The 19,257-nt window shown below is 34.4% G+C and overlaps 1 protein-coding gene across 2 annotated transcripts in view; it reads right to left on the minus strand.

Annotated features, from left to right (window-relative positions):
* FAM135A (family with sequence similarity 135 member A) overlaps positions 1–19,257 on the minus strand; it is a 109,968-nt gene that overhangs the window by 17,500 nt on the left and 73,211 nt on the right. The window contains exons 13-20 of one of the 2 annotated variants that reach the window (XM_036766677.1): positions 19,035–19,108; positions 16,749–16,903; positions 14,193–16,527; positions 11,628–11,788; positions 8,561–8,652; positions 7,700–7,797; positions 4,443–4,594; positions 2,903–3,013 (exon numbers count right to left, since the gene is read on the minus strand). In XM_036766677.1, coding sequence (XP_036622572.1) covers positions 2,903–3,013; positions 4,443–4,594; positions 7,700–7,797; positions 8,561–8,652; positions 11,628–11,788; positions 14,193–16,527; positions 16,749–16,903; positions 19,035–19,108 — 3,178 coding nt within the window. The remainder of the gene's footprint in view (positions 1–2,902; positions 3,014–4,442; positions 4,595–7,699; positions 7,798–8,560; positions 8,653–11,627; positions 11,789–14,192; positions 16,528–16,748; positions 16,904–19,034; positions 19,109–19,257) is intronic. The other variant, XM_036766678.1, reaches the window with a different exon arrangement.

The raw sequence follows: 19,257 nt of genomic DNA on the forward strand, positions 1-19,257 counted from the left end.
GAAAGACTTAAATGAACTGATAAAAATGAAGTTAGTAGAGCCAAGAAAACAATAAACATAATGACTATGACAACGCAAAGGGAAAGAATAATAGTCACAAAACAAGTAAAAATGAATGTTGCAAAATTACAAATAAGATATAAGAGAAGGCACTTTCCCCCACTGCTTTGTAGAGCTGGGAGGTCAGGTGGTTCACTGATGTGAAACACTGCATATACATTTTTTTCTATATACTGCCTGGTTTTGTTGATTTTTTTTTCTTCTTCCTCTTTTTTTTCTTTTTTTAAATCTTTGATGTATCAGAGTGGCAAAGGGAAGAGATATAGAGGAAAATTTAAGATAAAAACAAAAGATATAAAAAAAATTTATTTTAAAAAAGTTTCCTATAATTTATATAAATTACATGTATATATATACACATCATTTATATATATATATATATATATATATATATATATATATATATATATATATATGTATATGTATATGTATATATATACCTGTATGTAAATAGTGTATGGAAATACCAGACCAGAATATGGATAAGAATAATTTAGGTAGGTAGGTGGTACAATAAATTAATATGTTGGACCTGGAGTCAGGAAGACATAAAATCAAATCCAAACTTAGATGGATTTGCTAGATGTATGAACCTGGGTAAGCAACTTCACCTCCATCATCTATAAAATGGAGATAAAAATAGTAGCTACCTCCCATGGTTATTGTGAGCATAAAATCAGACAATATTTATAAAGTACTTTGCAAACCTAAAATTGCTATATAAATGCTATCATTATATTATTAGTAGTAGTAATAGTAGCAGCAGCATCAGTAGTAGTATTAGTAGTAGTAATAATAGTAGTAGCAGTAAACAAATACTGGCAAGGGATTTCTAGTTGCTTAAGCCTTGAAGATATCCCTGGTGTTTGCAATATAATTCAAGAACAGAAACCATTTGCATCTTGAGATGAAACAAGGAAGGCAGCATGATTCAGAGAGGAATAAGACCCTCTGGGACTTGCTTTCAAATCTCAAACCGACAGAAATGTAGCATGCACATTTCCCATTACTAACTTTAATAAAAAGCATCTTATAGTCATTACTTTATTTCCAAACATTTGTGAGTGTTTAGCTACATGGCACTAAAAATAGTTTATAGAAACAGATGATGATATAACTGACTCAACTACTGTCCCTCAATTTTTGATTCAATATAGCATAGCTTGGTCAATAGTAGTATTTCCTTGCTGATCTGGTTTCAAATAGGTTTGTTAAGTGAAAAATACTGTATCACAGATATATTCACCAGTCTCCGTCAATGTAAGAGTCAATCTTAATAAAAACAGTGTTTTCATACAGGCAGTCTTTGACTGATGGCGATTCAAACTTCCAGTGCTCAGCCATAAATTACATCCATGCTATCAACTTACAGTACTTACAGCAGGCACGTAGCACACAAATGCACTTATATCAATCTGCTTCCTGATGTATGCCACGTAAGGCTCTCCTTGGCCCCCAGTCTCTCTCCCTGCCCTGCAGAGCCTCTCTCCCTGGGGGTCTCTTGGGTCCCAGCCAGCACCAGCACAGCCCCTCCCTGGGGGGTTCTTGGGCTGTTGCTCAAGCAGAGGGAGGGAGGGGGCAAAGCAGGGATAGAAGGGAAGAGGGAGGGAGACAGAAAAAGGTATCAGACCACAGGAGAGTGTTCTGTGAGTATAAAATGGTATCTTATATGTGTGGCTGGCAAACTGTCTCTGGAGGCAACTCCAAAAAGAATTTCAAGAATATGATGAGGCACAGTTACAATATTTAAACAATTATATGACTTCCAAGGGGCTAACTTGAAAGGATCCTCATTTGTAGTCATACGTTTCAGTATATTTAAAAATCGGTTTCATTACTATAATAGATACACATAGTATTAAACCTTTAAAATGACTGATAAGGAAAAAAAGCCCCTACTCAAATATATTATTTACTAAATAAATTCTAATATCTAATATCAAACCCTGCCCTGCAAATTGTTATGCCTATTTTCCTTTCCCTGAAGCCCTCTGAAACTTTTCTTAGAATGAGACACTAGAAAAGGCTAAAGATGGACTTTCAGATTAATCAATATATGACCATTTACTGACCTGAATTCCATATAATGTTTCAGAGTAAGATGAGTAATGTAGTAAGTGGATGAAGGGAGGTAGTAGAGAGTGAAGAAAGTATGGGAAATTGCAGAAACACAATTTAAAAGAATGTTTATGGTTCCTAGCTTAGGATGTGACATTCGAAACTATACTTTTTAAAAAAAAAATTAATCAGTCCTCTGGAATCATACTGACATTTGAACAGATTCCACAATGATGATGAAATAAAGTAGCTCCAAATTCAAGACTAACAGTGAACAAGTGGCAACTTTTAACAGTGCTTTAGAGCAGTTATATATCCCCTCTAAAAGGCACGTTAGAATCATATGACAGAAACTTAAACAAAAAGAAAAATACATCTAGAATCAATGAAATATAGTGGAAAGTGCACTGGGCCAGGATTCAAGAGACCAGAGGTACATCACGCAACCTCTCTGAAGCTCAAATTCTTATGGGGATACTACCAATGACCCTAACCACCTTATGAGAACTTTAGAATTTATCTAATATAAACCATTCATTTTGCAGATGATTTGAGGATAACATGAAATTATGCATATAGTAGTGTTTTGTGAATTATAAAGCAGTACTGAAGTATAAAGTATTCATTACTAAAGAAATTACACTAGTCTGATAGGATTCTTTTTAAGGCTACCAGTCTACCTTGTAACTCTAACTTGCTTATAAGCAATCCACCTTGTATTTGTTTGTAAAAAATATACTTTGTTATGAGCATAGATTTCTGAAAATTATTACTTTATACTTGCCTGTTTTCTTACTGAGTTTGTATAAGAAAGTTTGCCTGGGGTCTGAATGATCTCGACATGTCAGTTGTAATAAAGAACCTGACTTTTTCCATTTTTGCATAAACCAGAGACCTGGAGAGTTATGAATAACATATTAGCATAATGATATTAGCAAAATGATAATTACATCCAAAGTTACTGATTTAAGCACATACTTCAGTTCTTAAAAGTTCAGAAAATTGCTAGTCTTTCCATTAACAAATAGAAAACTTTAACATTCTTACCTTTAAAAGTCCATTAAAAAAAAGCATAAAAAATTGGATTAAGTAGGCTAACAGAAGACCAGCTCACGGTAGTTAGATTAGCAATGTAGTATGAAGGAAAAAGTACTAAGAAGTTGTTGTTCAGGAACTATTTGATTAGTCATGGAGAGAAATAAAACAGATCTTAAATACACTGGAAAATGAAAGAATGGATAAATGACTTCAGTCTACAGATGATTAGAGTCAAAACATTCATTTGAGATGAGTAAGCAATTTTCTGATTACTGGATAGCTTTTAGGCAATTTATACTCTACGTTTATGCTAATTTCCTCATATCATTAGTTCTCCATATTCATATAACATATTTCTTTTAAAATAGATCGTCAATTATACAAGTGCTGATTTTCAGACTGTAGAAAATTCTCTGCCACCTACTGCTTTGTGTTTGTTTATTACATTGGTTGGTTTGTAGGTTTTCTCTTCATCAGTATAAGAAAAGGAGATAAAACTCAAACAATTAGCTTTATACTCATAAAAACTGCTGGGAAAAGATTTATTGAAGAAACTCAAGCTACTGAGTCCTATTCCAACGGACTGTGTTTTAGATTACGTATAGATTTTATTTTTTCCATTCTATTCTTCTTCATTGGAAATTCTTAGGTAACTGTAAATACTTAGACTGTCACCAAAGTATTTACAGTTAACTAAGTTTTAAGTGAGAGAAAGAAAACTGCATAGTTTGCATAATAAAGAAACAAGAAAATCAAAAAGTTTGTTCATAAACAAAGATTTAATCTAAGAAATAGAAAATGCCTTCTCTCTAAAGCGCTATCTAGTAACATCAAACTCTCTCACCCTAATTTCACCCAGAAACCATTTAAAACAATCCAAGATAAACAATTCTCACCTCCTAAAATGACAGATCTCTTATTTTAAAACTTCATTTACAAAATATTTTATGGTAGAATTATAACTTTTATACTATAAAAAAGAATGATATTTCTGTGACCTTAGCTGAATGCATTTATTTTTTCTTTGACACACTATTTTGACAAATACCAAACGAATGTAAAAATATCTCTTTTCTCAAATAATTTTATTGGTTTATTACATATAACTTTTTTGGGGGGGTATAGTGGTAAAACAAGAAACAGGCTTGTTTCTCTGGTTCAGGTTACAAATGGGAACAATGAATTTTCATTTATCAATGTAAGAACATTAAAAAACACGTATCTTATTTAATCAACATCTCTTTAGTCAAAAGATTTTTGAAAATTCAAAATGACAAAACTTTTACCTGTATTCACAAGAGCACTGCTATTGTAGAGGGTACCAAGGTGTGGTCCAGACAGAGACAGAAAGGTATGAAGTTTGTTGAGGTAATATTTAAACCTAGGCCTCGTAAGCACTGAACGGATTATTAAGTTGCCCAAGGAATGTCCAATAAAGCTTTAAGAAAAAAAACTTACATTGTCTTCAACTGTATTAATTAAAAAAATAAACTGAATATCCCAATATACAAAGAAAAAACAAGAATAAGAATAAAAAGACTTCTAATTTTAGTTGAATTTTGTTATTTCACAGACACTGAAATTGAGACCCTGAAGGTTAACTGACTTGCCTGATGCCACACAGTATTTGCTATTTTCTAATACCAACAAGTGATGCTACTTGAAAGTGATAAACGACAATATTGCTTCCTAAACAATCCAAAATTTAAATAATTTTGCTATCTGTGCTCTAAAGAGCACTGTGAAGAGACTTTTTAAAAAACTAGTACTGTAATTGCTGAGAAAATATTTTAAAGAGAACACTACATTGAATAGTTCATAATTTTACCAATGGGTGGTAAAACCAAAACAAAACGAATCTAAGCTCATTGAAGAATTATTAAACTACAACTGCCTACATAATAGCCAGCATAGTAAAAAGTTAATGTTTACTTGAATGTTTGATGTGGAAATGTTTACCCTTCTTTCCACTTTTTATCAATAATTTGAAAAGTAAAGACCATAGAGTTGTTGTGGTAAAATATAGGGTGGTTTCTATAATAATAGAAAGTCAGAACACATTTCATTTTAGTAAGTTTTACATAATAGTATAATGATTAATATTTTACATGTATTTTACCCATTTAGCAAAATTTGAAAAATTTAGGAGAGCTCTTAATTAGGGCATTTACTTTCCTCTAAAGGAAAAAATATAACTTGTGATAGAACGGAATCTATGAGAACCTGTTAATACGATGCTAGGTTTTATTCAGTTGGTCATACTAATACGAACACAAAATCATTAATTTAAAAGTATTATATTAGAAGTATAATTTAAAAGTAACATAACTAAGAAACTCCTTTTCTTAGCGAATTTAAAGTTTTCAAGGACAAAAATATGGGTGCATAAAATATTTATTCGGAGAAGCCTGTCACATGCTGAGGTATTCTCCTCTATTAAAGGTATTATTCACCATCTGAAAGATGTTACAGTGAGAATATTTCATGCTAAAGGCTCCTTTACTAAAAGTGATTGCCATCAGAATTTTTCTTTCAACTCTAGTTATCAGATTAACTAGCAAATCACTAAGAATTTAAGAAGCTACAGTTCAGTTAGCACTCATCTAAGCCAGGTGCTCCCTAACTTTTTTTGGGCAAGAATTATTTTACATGCCTAAAGCTCTAGAACTCAGTGAAGTTTATGAGCGTGAACTTAGGTGTAACAGTGGTGAATTCTATGAGGAGGGATGGAAGGTATGAAAACATTGTGTCTTCAGTTCCTCTTCAAATACTTACATACTTTGGAGGGATATCAAGGCAGCAGTTACTTTCAGTTACAATCTCCTCTAAAAAGATGGCAATGCTTCAGGAAAAGGGATAACAATGACCCTGAGAACCAGGTTCATTTGCGTCCTCAAATGAAATTGACTGTGGTATGATATGGATACTAATGAAACTAATGTACCATTTATATTTTACTTAGAAAGGGTTTTCTGTACTCATATTTAATACCTGTTTTGTGAATTTATAAGACTTCGAGTAAAAAAAATCTATCCTTAGCAAAGGTTTTACTCAGGAGAATTGGGAAAGGTGTTCTGCTACAATCTTACCTGCTCTTTATTTCATGCTGGGAACAATGCTGATACAAAGCACCAGCATAAATAAAGCAAAGCAGGCTCCTCTTCTTGGAATGAGTCCCTTACTCTTCATGTCCTATCAGTTGCCAAGTCTTGTTTCTCCTGCACTGACAGCACCTCCTGTGTCTGCCCCTTTCTCTCCATTCACATGGGCACCACCCTGGCTCAGCCTTTCATTATCTCTGGCCTTGAATTTCTAGCACCTCTCTCTAATCTATCTCTCTATCACATAGCTACCAAACTGATGTTTAACACACAGGCCTCAACGCTTCACTTCTCTCATCAAGAAGTTTCAGCAGCTCCTTACTGCATCCAGTATAAAACAAACTCCTCTGGGTATTTAATGCCTTTAGAATTTGGCTCTGACCTATCTTTTCAGTTCTATTTCTCATCACTCCCCCTTGTGCATTTTATATTCTAGCCAAACTGGTTTATTTGTTACTCTTTGTACATATTCCACCTCCCTGTTCCTCATACTCTCCTCTCCCCTTGCCCTAAGTCTAGAATATTCCCCCCCTCATCTCCACTTCTTGAAATCCCTAGACCCCTTCAAGTCTCAAGTTCCATCTCCTGTATGAGTGAGGCTTTTCCCAAGTCAGTCCTGTTGTTAGTGTGCTCCCTACAAATAACTCTGCATCTGCTTTCTATTTATTTGTATCACTATTTGGAGGCCTTTCGCAGTTCCCTCAGCTGCTAATGTCTTGCCTTCTGGGATAGTTATCTCCCCCTTTATGAGATCTTTACGGCAGGGGCGATTTAAAACACAAAACAAAACAAAAACCAACCTTTCTTTATATATAGCACAGTGCCTGCCACATAGTAAGTGCACATAATGTTGCTAATTGTGTCTATGTAGTAACCTATCTCCTTCCCCTCCTCTGGCGCCAAACACTCAAGGTATGATGTAACTCCTAAGGGCAGAATCTGTTGAGTTTTCATTTTTGAGTCCCTAGCACAATGTCTTACACACAATAAGTAAGCTTACTGAATTGATTTGAATCTAGCTGGGGTAGAAACAATTAGCTTGCCTTTTCCTCATGTCTTTTTTGAGGTGGGGATATTTATCTTTCTGCTTAGCCCCTGCTGAATTAGACTAAACAAAAAGTCCTGTATATATGAACAAATAATAACTGATATTAATAAAATACAATTTTTCTTTTGAAGGAGAGTTGATAGCACTGAAGAATTTTAAACCCAGTGTAGCAACTGGTAGCCATGGAAACTGGATGCTCTAATTTTTTTCCCATTTTCTTTTGCTTGTATGTACTTGTTACTGAACAGCTTTCATGGCATTTCATCTACTGCGGAATAATTTTGTTTCTATTTCTAAGGAGAGTTCTTTTATGTTATAGTTGAAAACAAAATATGAAACTGATTCATTTTTATGTAATTTGTAAAAATATTAAACGAGTAGGCAAAATAGTTACCTGATTTTTGAAATCGTTAAACTATAAATCTGAATATACTGTATTATCTCATCAAGAAGGCGATCTGTCATGCTATCAAAGTCAGCAAAGGTGTCATTCTATAAAAAAGCAAAATATACGAATTAGTTATATGTGCAACTTAAAATAATTTTAAATGCACAGCAACTTCTAGCTAAATATTAATACACATACACACAAATAAAAACCTGATCTCTCCTTGGTTCACTGTTGGGTTTTTTTTTTAAGAGAGCACTCATGAATTATTTACATTATGGTCCAATCAGTAAAAAGATCGCTTTTTGGTCAAAACATATCATAGGATCATAAGACTGAGGGAAGGGACTTCAGAGATTATCTTGTTCAATCATTTCATTTTAAAACTGAGGAAACTGAAGACCAAAGAGGTTAAGACTTCTCCTACATCACCAAGGTGGTAAGCAGCAAAACCAGGATTTGAAACCTGGTCCTCTTGACTGCAAATCCAATGCTCTTTAGCATTCTCTTTTAACAACCCTCATTCCATTTCAAGAAAAAACAGCAACAAAAAACTCTTTGTTGCGGGGGGGAGGGGAAGGAGCGTTCCACTTGAAGTAAAAGTGAAAATAGCATAAGAACTTAGAATTATAAGTTTAATTAATGGGTTCCATCTATATATAAACCCCAGAAACTTAAGCAGAATGCTTAATAATGAAAATAATGAAAAGAGATCAATGAATTGGCAAATCAAAACCAAAAAAATTTTGCTTCATATTTATTCTTTATTTCATGGAATTTGGGAAAAGGGTTTTCAAATAGCTAGAAATGAGTTTATAAAAGAAACACGTTTAATATTGTTTCCTATGAAAAGGTCACATGTCATACCTGATTTCTCTCAGACATAAGAAAATCTATTCGTCCTCCAGGAAGTCCAAGTTCAATATATGTTTTAACTAATCTAAGGTCTGCACTGTTACCTAGAAACAGAAAAATTCAAGTTTAAAGAAGCAGGAGAAGTATAAAGCATAGCATCCTTGCATTTTTCTAGTTTATGAAGGCAATTTCATGGCCTGTGTTGATGTCAGTGAGCAGATAGTTTTCTGAGGTAGTTTCAACTTTTAACACTTCAAAACTGACATCTACAATCTAAATAATGCCTATCAGCAGTAAGCAAATGAGTAGATTTGAGCTATGACGTAATGGTACCATTCTCAACTTAATGGTGTATTTCTTTAGTTAGTGCTGCTGTTTCTGTTAGGGTAGCATACAAAACATCAAAATTGTGTTTTGTAGCTATTACTGGTTAAATATAGCAAGTCAGCTGGGTGTGAATTTTAACTATTCTAGATCATCATTTAACAACTTCATAATACACACTGGAGCTAGTCTTAGCTATTCCATCCTTCTTTTGGAAGTGCGGTAAACTAGTAATGATGGAAGTAGCCTGGCACAGTACACAGAGTTATAGCCTTTGAGCCAGGAAGACCTGAGTACAAGTCCTGTCTCGGATACTTGCCAGATGTGTAACTTTGGGCAAGCCCCTTAACCTCACAGCCTCAGTTTCTTCATTTGTAAAATGGGGATAATAACCATACCTACACCACTAGGTTGTTGTAAGGATCAAATAAGAAGTATATGTAATTTTACAAACCTTAAAGTGTTATGTAAATTGTGAGCTATGATTATTCTTTCCAAATAAATTTTTAAAAGAACAGACTTTCAGATTCTAGGATATATGGGGTAGAAAAGCTCATCTATTAAAATATGTTTCATGTAGCAGGAGAGCTGTTCCACCTAGGGTCAAAACTAAAGATATTTCAATTAAATTTTTTGGTTTTGTAGCCATTAAAAGCATCATGACATTTCCCAAATTTCTAACCTTATATCTCTCTCTTCAATTCTGGATTCAGCTTATCATTCACTTGGGGTGTTGGTCTAAGATATCTGTGGGGCAAATCTATGATCTATCTTTCCAGCTGACTAGCATAATCTAACTAAGAGGTAAAATAGCATCCATAACTTGAATCTATAAAAAATTAGGCACATCTGCTATTTTCTCTAGTTTCAAAAAGGCCCTCAGGCAAGTATCTACAGAAAACAGGTTCCTGCTGTGGTTGTTGTTCATCCATTTTCAAAGACAACCAGTGACATCATGGGGTGATGTCTTGACTAGAGTGTGAACTGGATGTAAGTGAGGTAGAGGTGCACAAAGTTGTCAGCCTCATTGTCTCTTTCAAAGTTATAAAAGTCCAGTGACAAAAGAAAAATCAAGACAATTGGCAATGGCCTGGGATGCAGTGATGAGCTTGGTGTTAAAATATACAGCAAGTAAAAATCATAAACTCTAGTAACAAAGCTCTTTTCAGTTTCAGCAGTTTAAAGGTTTTAATACCAAATAGTGGGTTGGATTTATTTTTTGGGGGGGGGAAGGAAGAGATTTATAGGTAAAAGGACATAAAACAACCAGGTCTACATCAAATATTCCTTACTTCTAATCTAATTAGCCACAGAGTATGAAATTAAAAATGTGTAAGTGTTTACCATTTCAGGAAATGTAACAAAGTGAACTTGAAAATAATAATAAAGGAAACTTGTGTCACATCCTTTTACAATATGGAAAATAATTTTGTAGTATAAACAATCCTTAACTGATCTATTTAAGTCCTATTGATGCCATACACATTTTCTTTAGATTGAGTTTCCTTAGCTTATTGGTTCAAGTACTTGATTGTAAATTATCAGCTGAAGGAAAAGCATCTATTTATCATGGGAACTGAGGTACACCTTTAAAGAATAGAGCTTTGACTTTACTTTATTAAATGTAAAAAAAAATTAAAGTACTTTGTAATATAGTAACATTCCACTTATCTTGAGATAAGATTTTTAGCAATCTTGAATGTACGAAAGCTGAATTTAAAAGTTTTACTGATATATTTTGTTTTACTCATGTCTTCTGATTTTATATCACAGACATTTCTAGATATATGCCCCTCTTCCTCACCATTGAATCTGACCTTGTAATACAGAAAAATAGTAAAACAAAATCAGTGGATATAGTGACTGTGTCTGACAGTGTAGGTGGTATCTGTACCCACAGTTCACCTGTTCTCCACTGAGTTTTGTTTATCTTCTAGTACCAACATTGGTCATTATAACTGATCAACCTGTAATTAAGTCTGGTTATCTAGTTTCCTATATCAAAACAAATTAGAAAAGGCACATCTGAATATGCTTGGATTCTGTTAGAGGCAGCTTGTTTACTATAGCTGGAAGTGAAAGCTGACAGATGGTTAAGATAGGAAAAAAACAATTCAAAAGTGGATGCAGAAATTAGTTTTCTAACATAGCCCAATACAAAAATAGTATGTTAATAATGCTGATTATCAAAAATAGACAAATATGTTTAATGTCCTTTGTTAAGAAGGAAATACATCTGAGCAAGATGAAAATCTAAAATGACTAAAAGGAAAATTAATGTGATAATAATACTTGATAGTACTTTAAGGTTTATAAAACATTTCACATGTTAACACTTTTGACCTAACAACAACCTTGAGGTAGCTGCTATCATTATCCCCACTTTAAGACTGGGAAAACGTGAAGCTTACATGACCAGCCCAGGATCACATACCCAGTAGGTACTGAAGCCGACCTGAATTTGGGTCTTCTTCCTAGCTCCAAGTCCAGTACTTTAATCTACCATGCTATTAATTGCCTAAAACCCAGTGGATTGTTTTTCACAAGTCCCTTTCCAATGATATCCAATCACTGTGGCATTACTTTTATATAAAATGGTAAGCATGCTTCTATTACATATTCAAGGCATCAGTATTATATCTGTTTAAACAATTTAAGAATCCTTTTCTTCAGATCAGAGAGCAAATAATACAAGAAAATTATCATCATTATTAATGGGACTAAATATTTGTATCAATGCTATGGTTGCACATACCATCTAAACCATGGACACAGACAATGAGATGTATTCCATCTTCTGAACCATCATCTTCTTCCATGCTGAAATAAGGTATCGAGGAAGCCAGCTGGAGAACATCACTGTACATAAATCCAGGTAGCTTGAGTTGTCTTAATTCTTCCTTTGCCTGAAGGAAACTGAAGCAAAATATATAAATTAATACCTAATAATAGTGTATTATATTTTTAGTACCAGGAAGAAAACACATTGGGTCTATGGAATTACAAAGTAAAACTAGAAGACTTTTAAAAAAAATTATATAATATTAAGTTCCAAATATTTTGCCAATAATCTTTTCTTTTTGGAAAATCCTAATTCTAATCAAATACAGTAAACTCAAATGGGAAATCATTTAAGGATAATACTAGGAGTGAGGCCACACTCTTCTAAATTTCTAATTAAAATTTCAGAAGAAAGCTCGGGAGAGACAACTGTAGTATGACAATGCTGAAAGCTTATCTGTTATATATACCTGTTCTTCAAATCTCGTAGCTACAGTATCTAATAGGTTAGGCTGCATTGTATCTATCTTCCTTACAACAATGAATGGTGGGAACAAACCTTGTGAGGTAAAGGGATTGCTGTAATATGAGCATTTGGTAATGATACTCAGTTAAAGATATGATAAACCAATCTTTTAGGGACTAAACACTAAACCTTATCATACAATTATTTATCCTTGATCAACAGATTAGAAACTACAACCAACTTTATATTACAATTAAACAAACATTAGTTATTACCTACCTACCTGTCCTGAGTATATAAAAGGTGGATCCAAATTTTGTAGATGACTGCTGAATGACCCAGGGAGAGTGATGGATCTCATGGAAAGCTATGGCTATCTTCAATACCACAGCAATGGATTTCTGAACTCAGAAGGTGGGGGAAAGCATGCTATATAGTTCTCTGGTGTACTAGTGTTTCTTTAATAATTTAAGTGGTTTAGAAGTATAATGGTATTTTACGAATTTGCATTTACTGTCATAAAATGCTCACAGAATGAAGTATTCTTTGTATCTTGGTCATGACAGAACTGCAGATCAGCTTCCAGTCATTTGTCAATTCAACGAACACTTATAATATTCTATTATGTGCAATACAACACAACGATAGTGAGGTATAAGTTTATTACCCTTGATAACAGCAATTTTGGTAGTAGAAGAACTTAAGGAATATTTAGTTTTAATCTATTCCTTATAATCAAAACATCAAAATGTACAAGTATTTATTTGTGGGTCAATACTGTATCTTAGAGGCAGCTAGGTGGCACAGTGGACAGAGCACAGGACTTGGAATCTGGAAGACCTAAATTTAAATCTTCCTTCAGCCACTAGGTTGTGTGATTCTGGGCACATAAGTCACTTGACTCATGTCTGCCTCACTTTCCTCATCTGTAAAAGAGGTTAATACCTACCTCCCAGAGCTGTGGAGAGTATACAATAAGATTTGTAAAGAGCTTTACAAACCTTAAAAGTGTTAGGTAAATCCTAGTTGTTGTTATTCAAGGTTTTGTGTTGGTGAAATAATAGCTAAATATGTTACTAATGCAAAAAAAAAAATCAGCCCATCCAGGAACACAGTTAAAGTATGTATTTTACTTTAACTGCTAGCGTGGTTGTCCTGATCTTTTCAAGCTTTATCTTTATATGTTGTGATGGATGTTCTACTTGTCTCCCTGATCCTTCTCAGCTCTCCTCCATCAACTTTATAAGCTAGAGAACTAGTATCCACACAATGATAAATTTATGTAGTTATATACTTTGTAGCCTTAGAACTTCCTGGTCATTCCTTGCTTGCTACAGTGGTGGACAATTTCTTTAATCCTTAAATCTGTTCAGAATACTTGGTTTCTCTCTAGGGTAGAGCAGGTAGAAAAGGCTGCTAGTTTGGTATAGTGACAATATAGTTTTAACTATCCATAAAATCACCACTGGAACATTTATTCTTAGGTACAAATGGCTTGCTTATATCAAGAGAAGAACAACCAATGACTGGGAGCAAAAGCTGTGTCTCTAAGAGACATACTACACTCACCTCTCCCTCTCAAGCGGCTACATGAGGAAATGTTTTTAAGTTATGTTTGTATTACACAAACTACAATACAAAACAAGTCTTCATTCCTTTAGCACAATTTGTGGTATTTCCAGTGCATTTAGTAACACATTTTCTACTTTCCAGGATTTAAACTTATCACACTTTTATGTTTTATTGCAAATTTATTTTTGTTCTCTAAAAATACAAAATTTTAAAAGTGTTGCTTTGGTCTGCTGGCCATTTCTGGAAATAGATTTATAGTTATGAGGAACTTATGTTCTAAGGTAGGAAAGCGATTCCCTCATAAGTCTAACAGGAAGTAGCTGGCTAAGGCACAAGGACTGTCAATAGTTTACACACCTATTAACTAATTTGATTCAATAAGCACTGCATGTCAGCACAGATTCTCCATGATCTCTAATCTCTTTCCTTCAGAAGTTCACATTTAAGTAGCTCCATAAAGGTATTTAATTTAAAGAAATATACTATTGGTCTATTACTTACGCATGTATTTGAGGTTTGGGTGAATTTTCATACCAGGAAATTGATGAAGTAGAGCTGTATGAAGTGCTGCTTGGTTGTTTCGTGATTGCGTCAAATTTGTTTTTAGAAGAACACTTAATACTACAAGGAGACTCTCTTGGTGCAGATGGGAAAGATAAACAACCAGGAGTACACACAGCAGGCATATTTATACCATCCCTCAGATATTCACTGTTTATTCTTTCAACTTGGAGAAATTTCTCTTCTGCTAGCCCATGATTGTTCTCAAAGTGAGCACTTATTGCTCCATCCAAAACTGAATCATCTGCTTCCTCATAATACCCATTTTGAACCATTTCTTGATCCTGCTCTTCCTCCTCTTCCTCTTCCTGAGGATTAATCATGTCTTTTTCAGAAATTTCCTTCTGAGGGCTAACTGGATTGCTGTGGTCAATAGCACATGTATCAGAAATATCCGTACTACTTTGAGAACCAAAATAATTCTCCACAAGCCCTTGTTTTACCATATCAGTACTGCTGGCTGAAGAAAGGTCATTTGTGCCTGTGTGAGTTTCCTTCTTAACTATTGATAATTCTGCAACCATTTGTTTGAGGTCTAATTTTTCTTCATGAGGTCTATCTTCACTAAACTCTGCATTATTAGAAACGGAACCTGTATCACCACAAGTGGCTCCCAAATAAATAAGTTCTGACTTTAGTGTAGTCACTTTCTCAGTAGAGATAAAGGGTTCATTAGGACTTTGGCAGTCCTTACCCACCATGTTAAAGTTTGCCTGTGAACAGTGGCTACTAGAGGTATCTTCAACTGAAGCAACCACCTGCAACGAATCTCTTATATTTGAATGTAAGGAATTTACAGCTATGGGCTCAGTGTCTGAAAGTCCTGAAAATACAACACTCTGCTGCTGCAAAATAATATTTGACTTTTTGTCATTATTGTATTTTGGCAAATCAATCACTCCTAAATTTAACACAGTTTTACTATCACTTAGATGGCACTCAGGTACAACAGATCTCTTAGAATTTTCATCAAGTGACAGTTCATCATCATCTGAAGGTAAAGAATTTATGGATGTCAAGGATGACTGTATCTCACTTAAAGCACTTGTACTCTCCGTACAATGGCTTTCCAATGAAATTTTTATGTTGGAATCAGGTTTTAGCAAAAGCTGAGAATACATTCTTTCATTATTAGCACCTTTTTCTTGTATGGTTTCAAATATTACATCAGGATTTGGATGTGTTGCAAAAGAACTTGGTTCACTTTCAACACCTGAATCTGAAAATCTAGAGGAGGCATATGTGACATTAACATCTGGTAACTTAATTGTATCTGTACTTACTGCAATATGATATTCTCTTGCAGAAAGACCAGATGGATTACTTTTTAATTTACTTAAGGAATCTCCAACACATCGGCACTTTGTTTCTTGTACAATTTCCTTTTCAGAAACTAATCCTTCTTCTATAGACTTAAATTTATCACTAGCTTCTACAGACTGAAAGTTGGGTAACTGAGAATTATCCAAAAATATTTCATCTTGCTGAGATTCTGTCCACAGCCCTACTGTGACAGTTACTTTCTCTCCCCTGAAAGGGTTTTTACTACTTGGTTTTACTTCAATTGTCCTAACTCCTGTTGATTCAGTTGTTTGATGATCATGGCAAACGTCCGATGACCCTCCAGATGCCAGACTGTGATCCACTTGTGTAATTTCATTATCGTCTTGGGAGATATCAAGTTTACCTGAAATGGACAAATTTGCACAAAGATTTAGGCTGCCAAAGTTCAAAGAGGAAAATTGGTTTGGCTGTATATTTTCAATTTTTGTAGCCTTTTGTTCAGTTCTGTCTGTATCAGCTGGCAAAAAGCCAACTTCTTTTTGACTTGTCTGTCTGGTGCAGGTCTTTGTCTCATAATTAAATCCCCTGATTGTGGGATCCAGACCCTCCTTTTGGCTATGTGAAGGCTTGCCTTCAAAGCGTTTAAAGAGGTCCTCTGATGCTGTACTTTTCAAACATTTGTAGCCTACCAAAACCACAGAGTCCTTAGAGTTTTGTTTTATTACTCTTTTGGTGTTTTCAGTTCTCATAGTTCTCATCAGTTTAGTAACCTTAACCTTGGATTTATTTGAATCTTCATTTTTTCCTTTTAGAGACTTTGTGAGCTGCTTTTCACCTTCTGTATACAATATATTGGAGGCATCAGCAGGTCTGATTTTCAACTCTGGGCTAGAAAGTCCAGTTACAGGGCTTTCTTCAGTCTCATATTTATCCATTCTATTGGACTCTGATCTCTGAAGATTCTGAATTCCCATCCAGGGTGCATCTAAGTCTTTTATCCAAAGAAAAAAAGATTCAGGTTTAAAACAAGATAAGAGAACTCAAATGATTAAGATGCATTTTTTTCTGCATATAACTTTCAAATATCCTCAAAATAAATATAACCAGAGGGAAAAATATTCAAAATGAACAAAGTTTTACGTGCATTATGAATGAACATATTTTAAAAATCATTCCCAGCTTGCATATACCTTTTAGTTTGGTTATACTTACCTTCAGTGACAGAATCTAAATACCTATCTTCAAAGATTATAGGTAATGAATTGAGATCTCCATCAAGTTCACTACATTCAATAGGAAGGGGTGGAAGAGAGCTGCAGAAGGAAGTGTTTTTGATAGCTGTGCACATCTGTAGATGACTCTGAGCACTGAAAAATATAAACTGTTAGTCAGAACTATAATATAAAGCCAATAAATTCAATTCTTGCCTCTAGACTTTCCATGGTCCCAAGGAAAAAACCTGTGAAAGGCTTAATGGCACAACTCCCCAGAAAGTGAGGAGTATAGGTCAGGGCTCGAGTGAGGATCCCTTTTATCTCTTAGCTAAGGTAAAAAGTTATTCACCTTATGTGTATAAAATCAATAAAGAGGAAACTTGGTGTTGGTAAGGTTGTGTTCCTTTACTAAAAACCTCATGTGGAAAAAAAATATTTCCCTCCTAGGATGTAGAAGCTAGATATAACAAACTGGTATAAAATATATATATTTTAATTTTTAAAATTATATTCTGCTTTACTGGGCAGCTAGGTATGGTAGATAAAGTGTTGGACCTGGAGTCAGGAATACTTGAGTTCAAATATGGCCTCAGACAGATTAAGTAGCTGTGTGGTCCTCGGCAAGGCAAGTCATTTAACTGCTGTCTGCCTCTGTTTTCTCATCCGTAAAATGCAGGGATGGGGTGCAAATAATAATAATAATAATAATAATAATATTTACCTCTCAAGTTATGAAGATAAAGTGAGCTGATATTTGTAAAGCACTTTGCAAGCTAAAAAGTACTATAGGAATCCTAGTTATTATTATGTTTATTGTTCTGCATTACTTTTATGTATAAATCTATGCTGGCATTGTTTGTCTTGGTACATAAATTTTCCCAGCTGTTAGGAGGCTTAAGAGATTAGACCTATCTAACTCACTGTGAAGCATACACAATAGAATCACATAAGGGGAAATGTATATTGTTGGATGCTAGCATTAATAAGTTAAAATAATGCTCCAATTGCTTTTACTCTATTTAAACAGAGAAAAGTGGTAATGACAAGGAAGAATGTGAGAAAAAGCAAGAAAGAAAGCACAAGGTGTGTTACATTTGCCCAGAGTTTAAGGTTAACATAAGGAAGTGATGGAAACAGAAACTGGAGGGGTAGGTTTGGTGTGGATTATGAAGATCCTAAAAAGCTAAAGTGTTTGGACTTTATTTAGTTGGCCTTTTGAAGACTGATGAGAAAATGACAAGATCTACAGCAGAGGTGTTAAATTCAAATAGAAAGGGACCCTACAGGCCACATATTGACTTAGAAAACCACAAATCAACATTTTCTATGTTGTATTGTATTTTTATTTTGTTAAACCTTTCCCAAGTACATTTTCATCTAGTACTAGTGAACTGGGAATTTTGTGGGGTAGGTTGGAGAGCTTCACACCTCTGATCTACAGTATCACCAAATGCCTATTGGATATTTTGAATAGGATATTCCATAGGCTTCCTAAATGCAATAACTTTCTCTTTGACGTGTTGGTTGCCTGATCTTCAGACATATTCCCCACATTCCTTCCAGTGGAACTCTGGACTCTGTCTCTGGGATTCTGGGCTGACAGATGAGCTTTTACTTACTCTTTTCTGGAACGAGATCTTCACAATCACTTCGTGGAAATTTCTGAATCATGCTAACTCACATGTACCCCTTTTAATTCTCCTTTAAGCTTTTCCATTAGAGTGTAAGCTCCTTGATGGTAGGAACTGTCTCGCTTGTTTATATTTGTATCCCTAGCACTTAGCAAGGTGCTTAAACGTCGGAAGTGCTTTAAAAAGTTCTTTAGCATACCATATATGATCATACCAACACACGATCAACCGAAGAAATGAAACTAATTTCCTTTGGATATTATAACTAGACACAAGTTTGATACTGGAAGCTAGTGACGGCTTATAAAAGATGTAAGTGAGAGGATCCATATGGTGTGAAAATAAGGGGTTTCTTTTTTGCTCTAGCAGGATCATGAATCCATAAATATATCAAGTAAATGTAGCACTGGGGAGCTAAAGGTTTCGACTGGTCAGACCAGGGATGGATCTTCAACTAAGAATGAGGCTTCACATTAGATTTCTATACGTCTGACTGACTTGGCTGGAGAGGCAGAATTTTTCTGGAATTGATTTCTCACAGATTCCCCTTTTTGTATATTCAGTGAAAAATAACACTGACTCAGTGAGATAGAAGTTCCATGCAAAGAAAATTAATATCACTCTTGTAGTACTTTCTGCTTTGTGCTACTTACTGGAGTTCTTGATAGGCAAGGGCTGCTTGCCTTGGATGTTCAAAACAGAAAAATGCTTCAGAAAACCTGCGGACCTGAAAAATCCCAAGAGTTAATCAAATACAGAACAATTTTAGGCAAAGGAGATAGTTGTAAACTCTTAAGAATACAATTTGCCTATAATCAAAAATACAGCAAAATGATATATTATACTAACTTCAAATGACAAGAAGCAGTATCAATG

Source organism: Trichosurus vulpecula, chromosome 7, assembly GCF_011100635.1.
Source record: "Trichosurus vulpecula isolate mTriVul1 chromosome 7, mTriVul1.pri, whole genome shotgun sequence".
Classification (NCBI taxonomy): domain Eukaryota; kingdom Metazoa; phylum Chordata; class Mammalia; order Diprotodontia; family Phalangeridae; genus Trichosurus; species Trichosurus vulpecula.